Source organism: Leguminivora glycinivorella, chromosome 9 (genome assembly GCF_023078275.1).
Source record: "Leguminivora glycinivorella isolate SPB_JAAS2020 chromosome 9, LegGlyc_1.1, whole genome shotgun sequence".
Taxonomy (NCBI): Eukaryota; Metazoa; Arthropoda; class Insecta; order Lepidoptera; family Tortricidae; genus Leguminivora; species Leguminivora glycinivorella.
In genome coordinates this window covers 4,294,713-4,304,166 of record NC_062979.1, presented here as the reverse complement: position 1 = coordinate 4,304,166, position 9,454 = coordinate 4,294,713, and the positions used below count along the sequence as shown (strand labels likewise).

Sequence of the window (9,454 nt, the reverse complement as noted above, 5' to 3'; positions counted from 1 at the left end):
GTCCACGCTCTACGCCGCATCGGGGATTCCCCAATAAACGTTTGTATACTGAATGTTTATCGAATTAAAATGTACGTTATATATATTGAAACGATACAAATCACGAAAAACCGTTATTGTCGTATTATTTGTTCATCTGAAAAAAAAAACATATTTAGAAAAAAACCATGGTGCTTGTTTTTTTTCATAAAACTGAAAAAAAAAACATTGGTTTTTTTTTCTATTTGCAACCCTAACCTGGCTAGACCCTTTTTTGGTGTGACATTTTTCTTACACGCACTTTCGCTTTAGGTGTGTGCAAACTAAATAAGCCCTTTTGTTAAGAGTTAATTACTACTGGGCCTTCGTATTTAAAATGGAGTATACACACCTCGTAAACTAACTACGAAAATAACTTCTTCTTTCAAAACGAGAAATCGAGATTTGCTAACTTAATTTCAAATTTTAATGACGTGTTAAAATTGACATTTATACGTTAAAAACCCTCACGATCGTATCAGATCGTACTTAAAGGGTTATATGAAAGAGACAAAAAGTAGCCTATGTCACTCTACATCCCTTCAACTATCTCCACTTGAAAAATTACGTCAATTCGTCGCTCCGTTTTGCCGTGAAAGATGGACAAACAAACAGACACACACACTTTCCCATTTATAATATTGGTATGGATATAAGGTACTTGCCTCCTCATCATCACCTTGAGATACTATGATCTATGTATGACATGAACCCGTGTCGTATTTGATCAGCTTTATCGGAGAATAATTTTCATAATTTTGTTTATTTATTATTAATTCATCTGAAAGTAATTATAAACCATGGGAAATTACAATAAAATTTTTTTGTAAAGGGAGTATCAAAACTTTATTAAAATAAAGCGAAATCCAATGATACAAATAGGTTGTCGACCATTTTAACAATAATATGTACCTATTGTACTACCTACTTAATATTAGTTTACAAATTAATCAATAATGTTAACTTTTACTTGTTCTAAAAGTTTCGATTTCGTTCGATTTATTTTCTTATATTTCGGATTCGCTTTCACTGATCGTCTGACGCTGCTTCTAGTCATAACTCTGTCGAAAACTTCTTCACTGGTGTCTTCGCTTCCATCATCAGAGAAATGGTTATTCATGCTGTCATCCATTTTCTTTGGCCTAATTACTAAAGGTTCTATGACACTATCAGAAAGCACTGGATCAGCCGACAAGTACGAGTCATCGTCACTCATGACTCTTTCACTACTTAGTTGTCTAGTCAACCCTTTATCTGTGTAAGGGATATCTAGACTTGTTGTTTTCTTTTCATCTTTCTTCTTAGTGCACTCACGGTTACATGGTTTATATTTCATAGGCGAAAAATCTACTCTTCTCAAAAAGCTTATTGATTCTGCGAACCTTCTACTATATTTTCTAGTTGTTTTAGCTTCAGTTTTGTTCGTGTCAGACTTCAAATTGCTATCATCCATTGCTACTCCCGAGTCAGAATTCGAATCGACAGGTGCAACGATGTTTATTTCTGGTAAACTTAGTTCTTCGTGGAGTTTTAATTTTCTATTGAGTTCTTCTATAACTTCCGTCTGCTTCTGTATGATATCATCTTTCTCTGCAAGTTGTTTTGTAACTGTCTCTTTACTAATTGCTAAGTTCGCTTCATAATTTTGAAGTTCACTCGACAAGAATTCAAGTTCCTTTTTTCTATTTGCTTCTAATTTCTTTATATGCGCTGCTTGCTTCTGCAGTGATTCCTTCAATTTTGTTATTTCTTGCTTGTGTGATGTTGTCAAAAATTTAATTATATTGATGGCTTCTTGTAGCGTTGCAGGTTGCATGATGTTTTCTTTATTCGGGGTCATTTCAATTCCCAAATTAGATCTGTAACAATATAAACGATCAATCAGTGTGATCATTATGGTGCAACAAATTCGTAATGAAACTCAACTAGTTCGTTTATTCTTGTGCAATAATTTGTTAATGAGAGACGATTCGGGAACTAGTTTTTGTCTATGAAATAAGAAAAAACACTAATCGGTTGTCCCATTTACGTTTCGACGTAGTAATTATTGATTGCAGTTTAATAATGTGTGAGAATAAAAATCTAATTAATTATTATGCTATATTTCATATTAACATAATTAATAGCTTTGTTTATATTACTGGTATCATCATGACGATACAGCAAGGAAATGTCGCCTCCTTGGTACAATGCCTCAATGGCCTTATTTACCAGCTAGCTGTTAAGTTTCATGCTTAGTATTAGTTTCTATACTATGGATGATGAACATTGCAGAAAATTGATAGTTCACATAACATTATTATAAATTATGTGATGCATAGTCGGTTACAAAACGTAACGCATAGCTTACACAAGTGATGTTTGTTATAAGTATCTAAGTACCTTCACACTGGCATCGGAACCATAATATGATCTTATTGTTCTCTGGCAGTTGTAATGGAAATAAAATATGTGCTATTTTTATATCACACTCCCACAGTAACAATACAGTGTTGATACTTGATACATATATGGAAATATAGATCCGTTGCAATGTGAAATTAAACAATGACCCTCTTGATTCCTACATAGAATAGTAATCCTACATGATTACTGACTTTGTGTAAGGTGATTTCAGTTGAATTTGAAAGTGTAATAATTTTGAAAATTTACTGTAGCTCTTCCAATTGCAATTTCGTAAATTATCCCATTTTTAAAGCTACCGCAAACATTTTATTCCTCATATTGCTAGTATCAGGGATGAGTTAATCAAACCCGATAAATCAAAGTTATTCTTCATTAAAATAAGCACGTTGCACATAGTTCGAATTTCAAAATTGCGCAAAGTTAAAATTTCAAAAATAAATTTCCTCAACTTATTTGGTTTGACCACTTGCTGCTTGAATTATTTTTTTACTCCAAGGAGGTCGTAAACAGAGTGACTAAGAAAGATACCTACATATTCCTAACTTGAGTGTTCCTGGTATTCCTTCGAACCTAGACCGTTATAGAATGAGACACTATTTAATCCTATTTCATGTGCCTGAGATCCAATTAAGAGCATAACTAAAGATAAATTATTCTGTCCAAAGTAACGAGTTTATAAACAAGTTGGATTAACCGTGGGATCCACAACTGAAACAGTAACAAAAACTTTACAAACACGTGTCCGTAAAAGGAAATGGCTTCCCGTCTCATCACCTGACCAATCTTGTTTAAATGCCCGTTGGAACGTGGGAAACTATCTCGATTAATTATAAAAGAACATACATAGAGGTACATACATAAATAATGTAATCTCCTTTTAATAAGTGGTATTATTATTATAAATACATAATAAATTACCTCGCCTGGATTCCTAAGCTGGGTAGACAGAGCATACCTATTATAGAGAAGGATTGAAACACACACCTATTGCCCGCACCACAATTGAACCTATGTCCATATACCATAGTCGATTTCTACGATATACACGGGAGTAAAGCGGCTGGCGAAGTTCCCAACCGTCATCATAAAAAGAATAGGGGATAAAGAACAATTTATATAAGAACTCAAAAATGTCAAAAAAATGTGCATTGCTGTAATTATACCCTGTATAATTTCCTTATAGGCCACGTTTTAAATTGTCATAATTATTTGAAGTCAAGTAAATGAGAAGGAACTTTACGAAAAATTGAAAAATTACGGCCTCTGCAAATTACAGTATGAACTAAACCTAGATTTTTATTAGCTTGTTCGAAACTTCTTTTAAATTTGCTTAATTGATTTCATAATTCTTATTTCAATATAATACCTAGAAGTGACGTTTCTTTGCAATAAAGAGGTAGTAAAATATAAGCAACAAGTTTTTTTTTATTTTTTGTCTAAGTAAACATGTAAGTTTCTTGTAATTTCTGTCACAGTAGGCTTAGCACATGATTGCTGGGAGAGTATGTCGCCGCAAGATATGTGACGACTTCTTCTAACTGTATTAATGACATAAGGACGGGGAGTCTATCTCGCGGCGACATACTCTCGCGACAATCATGTGCTATAGTCATAGGGCTTACGGAAAAAAACTGCATTTTATGCAGAAAGCAAGCCACTTTGCACAGTGATACTAGGGACCAATACAAATGATTTCATCCGAGGAAACATGATTTTCATCCACTAGAATTCAAGATGGCGGACATTTTTCAAAATGGCGGCCGCATATTTTTGAAAATTTATAGAATCGTAACGCACCGATTTTGATGGTTGGGGTGTCTATCGTATCGTATTGAAGCGTTTATTAATATAAAAAATTAAAATTATAAAAATAATTAATATGGCGGCCGAATAATAAGTAAAATATGAAAATATCAAACTTTTTTTTTCATTCTCGTGCAATTTACCAATAAATTTTCTATGATATGGCCACATTTTTATGTGCTTAAATTAAACCTGATAATATTATCTACATAATAAAATAAAAATCATGAAAATCCATTGAGTAGTTTTTGAACTATACCCATTTCAAATGGAGCGCGCGGATTTGAAAGACGTTTTCGCACGTGATGTAAACAATTTTGGAATCATAACGGCTGCACCGATTTTAATGGTTGGGGTAGCTATCAGTTTGTATTAAAACATTTATTTACATAAAAATTAAAATCATTTAAAAAATAAAGATGGCGGCCGAATAATAAAAAAATATGAAATTTTCAATTTTTTTTTATTCTCACGAAATTTACAAATAGTTTTTCTACCAAATGGACACATTTTTATTTATTTAAATAAAATCTGATATTAACATCTGCAAAATAAAACAAAAAACATTAAAATCCTGTTCAGTAGTTTTTGAACTATACGCATTGAAAATGAAGCGCGCGGGTTTGAAAGACGTCTTTGCACTTGATATGTGATGCATCGTATCGTTTGGTACCGCTATACAGGCAAGACTGATTATTTATTTTGGTCACAACTTACTATATTACTATTCAGAATCAATGTTTTTAGTATTTATATACATTATTAGTTTTTTATTCCGAGTTTAGGTATATTTAGATAACCCCCGTAAACTTGACCATCACATAATTTTTATTTTAATATGTAAAAGAACTTAAATGCACATAACATAACATCTGTATTAATAGCAATTGCAGATGTTAATATCAGATATTATTTAAATAAATAAAAATGTGTCCATTTGGTAGAAAAACTATTTGTAAATTTCGTGAGAATAAAAAAAAATTGAAAATTTCATATTTTTTTATTATTCGGCCGCCATCTTTATTTTTTAAATGATTTTAATTTTTATGTAAATAAATGTTTTAATACAAACTGATAGCTACCCCAACCATTAAAATCGGTGCAGCCGTTATGATTCCAAAATTGTTTACATCACGTGCGAAAACGTCTTTCAAATCCGCGCGCTCCATTTGAAATGGGTATAGTTCAAAAACTACTCAATGGATTTTCATGATTTTTATTTTATTATGTAGATAATATTATCAGGTTTAATTTAAGCACATAAAAATGTGGCCATATCATAGAAAATTTATTGGTAAATTGCACGAGAATGAAAAAAAAGTTTGATATTTTCATATTTTACTTATTATTCGGCCGCCATATTAATTATTTTTATAATTTTAATTTTTTATATTAATAAACGCTTCAATACGATACGATAGACACCCCAACCATCAAAATCGGTGCAGCCGTTACGATTCTATAAATTTTTAAAAATATGCGGCCGCCATTTTGGAAAATGTCCGCCATCTTGAATTCTAGTGGATGAAAATCGTGTTTCCTCGGATGAAAACGTTTGTATTGGTCCCTAGTATCACTGTGCAAAGTGGCTTGCTTTCTGCATAAAGTGCAGCTTTTGACCATAATTTCGCCGTAAGCCCTATGACTACTAACCCTGCTGAGATCATTATTCTGTTTTTGTTACTAACCTCTGATAAAACGTTTAAGATATATACCCACGTGTTTTATAATTAAATACCACGTGGATAGGATACTTCATAAATAAACTAAGAGAATTCCAACTTTTTACCTGTATTTGTTATGTGAACAACTATTATATACTTAACATGATGTCTACAATTCTACCAAACTTAGAAATCATAACGCCGATAGTTATATTTAATAAATTCTTCGAATAATTGCAACGAATGATACGTCGATACAAAAACTCTACTACATAAACATACTTGTAACTGATATGCATCTTGTGAAGGTCACCAAACATGAAAACAAAGGAACTGAATTCTTCAAATTCCTTACAACGAAGTCAAATGTCAATGCCAGTAATACATCTGTCAAATTGAGATGCGCAAAGAATTTACCAATTATAGACATGACTCTTGTTACAAAGGTATTTCTCGACATTCACTATGTCACATACGACCATGATACAGAGACTTATTCATCGTTGAAATACTAACATATATGGAGGTCGGGTTAAACTGGTACTCTATTGAAGTGTATTGCGTGCGCCAGAGTTGATTTTGTGAATTGCGGAGTTCTTTTGAATGCCAGAAGTAACTCTTTTGAATATAAATGCTACAAGACTAAAAGTCACTTTGAAAATCTCAAGAAATTATATTCGTACTTACACTTCCAATTTATATGTATGTATGTTAATATAAGGTAAGCGTTTCACCTCAAACAATCAAACAAAATACGTAACTATAATTAAACTAATAGTTAATGCAAAGTTTGTACTTAGAACTTTAACATGCTATAATTATGTTAAAGTTCTAAGTTCTCTATATTTAGAAATTGAAATCAATACTTGTTCAAACATAAATACTTGTAACTGACGTCTCAAATTTCAAAATACAGAACTTTTTATATATGTATGTTTAAATTCTTGGCTAACTACATCCATATAATATACAATAAAATGTGAGTGTGTTTAGTAAAACGTCTCACTTTGTCGGTTACCATTAAGGCGAGATTTACTTGCATTTTTATATGAATAAACTGACAAAGCGGCTTTATAGCAATCGACAAAGTGGGACGTTTTCCCGTGCACACTCACAAATTATCTATAAGAAACTGCAGCAAAAGTTGCACAATTACACATTTAAACTTACACAAAGTGAATGCACTTCGTTAAAATCTATAAAAAGATCGGATTGCGGTCAACCGGGTATTAAAACTCGTATTCATTAAACTGAATAAGAAAATGTTGAATAGGACCTACTTTACTTTCTTTTACATTGAATACTAAACACGAAAAAACTTTTTCATGTACCAACTTAGATTTAGTACCCATTTTTGAACTGGACCTATAATAAACTGGTATAAATACTATAAATTGAAATGATAACCTACCTGCTAATAAAAGATCCAAAACACCTCACAGACAGGCCATTGAATCCACTACACAGGTCACAGTACTTTCACCACCGGCGTTCGAACACTGACTGAACACACAGCAATGCAAGTGTCAAAATGCTGTTAATCACCACGCAGTACTGCCACTTTGGGATTACCACCCGCTAATGAGTTGCCAGGTCATTTTAAACCGTAGTTAAACGGATTAAAGTGGCATAACAAAGGGCAAAATGAACACGGCGCGAGAGCAGGTATAATTTTAATCGCTTACAGAATCTAAAGCTGATAAACCAAGTTATACTTGAACTCTCAAAATACCAGGTTTCTTATGGGCCATTTTTTTTTCAAAGTTGTCCACCCGCTTTTTTTGGATTTGGTAATTTTTATGAGGTTTCCACTCAGAATTACGCGCTCTTTCAATCCTAAAAGGAAAAAAAAATTTTTTTTCATTCCGTTACCAGTTTACCAGTTTCGTACATTTTGTATGACGGTAACGGAATGGAAGGTTTGAAAAATGTATGGAAATCATGGGACAATTTTTCTCCTATCAGGATTGAAACACTTCGCGATTCTGAGTATGAATCGCGTAAAAAATATCCATGTTACAAAAAAAGTGGGGAGGACAACTTTGAAAAAAATGGTGCCTATAGATATTCATAACATAATGGTAAAGAAGATCTAGAGGTGTAAGGGCGTAAGGGCCTTTACTCGCATAGTCGAAATGGACTCTGCGCCAGACCAGGTACAGTCAGCAACCAAGCTCTAAATACACAGTGCCAAAAATATGTACTAACACACTAAGGTGTGTGCAGGCAATAAAGATCTGCATACATCTTTTTGGCACTTTGGCTGTAGTCATAGCTTTGTTGCTGACTGTACATAAAACTTTAATTGCTTTTGGGCGCATCTTGAGATGATATTAACCAGATATAAAATAAGCTGACCAAATATCTATAATTCCTATGTATCTCCACAACTTATAATGGATCAGAGATATCGCTTTTACTCGCGTAAGAATAACAAGATGTGGTCAAGTCTCTACCGGTTAGCTAATGGCGTTCCCACCTGCTTCTTTTGTCATTTTTGTGAGATCTTCAATACTAGTCGGAGCCTGTTCAATTGTGGTTATAGTGAGTCATTTGTAGTGCATACTTGGAATTCATACAAATGTCACATACAATTAATGTTATACATTCAATTATTAAAAATTACATTTAGAGCCTTCATTGCGTATTATCATACTTTTAAGTTTACTTTTGCCTTACTACTTATCATTATTATTGTTAATATTTAGGATCGATAAGGCATGTGGTATTTTAATTCTCACGAGTTTTTTTTTATAAGTAATTATGTAACTCTTTGACTCTTTTTGACGTCATGCCCGTCGTGTGCACGGGTTTTCGCAAATAAAATCGGCTACGTGAGCCACATGCGAGCACATCAACGTACTCAACAAAGGAGTTGAAAACAGTCACCATGGTCGGATCCGGCCGGGAGATATATATCTTTTGATATCCTTTTACGAGGACTAATAAACACACTGTGGGTATTATAGTTAGGTAATTCTAACAACCATTGACTAGTGAGTAAGAAAGAGAATATTCTAATGACACACAACCATACGCTACTGCTGTTAAGCCAGTAAGGTTATTAAACCTAAAAATAGGTACACAAAACACAGTACCGACAACATTTGGTAGCTATTCGGACAGACATCCTTTGTGCGTCGTCAAATCGCTACAAACTTCGCCATTTCTAACACGCTTTCCCATTTCCACAACACAAAAGTTTTCTACCAAAAGGCATTCTTCCATTCGGTCCTAAACTATGCGATTTCTAGCTATAGCTCTTCGAAAGTTAGATTTCCGGTTGAAAAGAAACGAAATACCTGCGTTGGCACCGCAGGCTTTTCACTTTAGAATTCTATCGACAGAATGTCACACTCAGTTGGGAGGTAAGTACAAAATTGAAAGAAATGGTGGCACGTAGCGGTGATGTTTGCTTACCAGTGCTATAAAAATATACTTAGTAACATCGATTTATCGAAAGAAATAACGCAAAATTCAAGTTGTGGCCCCGGGCGCCCTGTCCACTCATGGAAGCGGTCCGTCGAAAATGAGCTACGAGGCTGGTTTGAGCTGGAGCGAGG

At 33.4% G+C, this 9,454-nt stretch overlaps 1 protein-coding gene across 1 annotated transcript; it reads right to left on the bottom strand.

The window, feature by feature from the left end:
* Positions 1-849: 849 nt before the first annotated feature.
* Positions 850-7,407, bottom strand: LOC125229651. Its single transcript, XM_048134536.1, has 2 exons — positions 7,303-7,407; positions 850-1,877 (listed from the first exon to the last, which is right to left on the bottom strand). The coding sequence occupies exon 2, from the start codon at positions 1,856-1,858 to the stop codon at positions 965-967; it is 894 nt and encodes a 297-aa protein (XP_047990493.1). The 5' UTR covers positions 1,859-1,877; positions 7,303-7,407; the 3' UTR covers positions 850-964.
* Between the last annotated feature and the right edge of the window lie 2,047 nt (positions 7,408-9,454).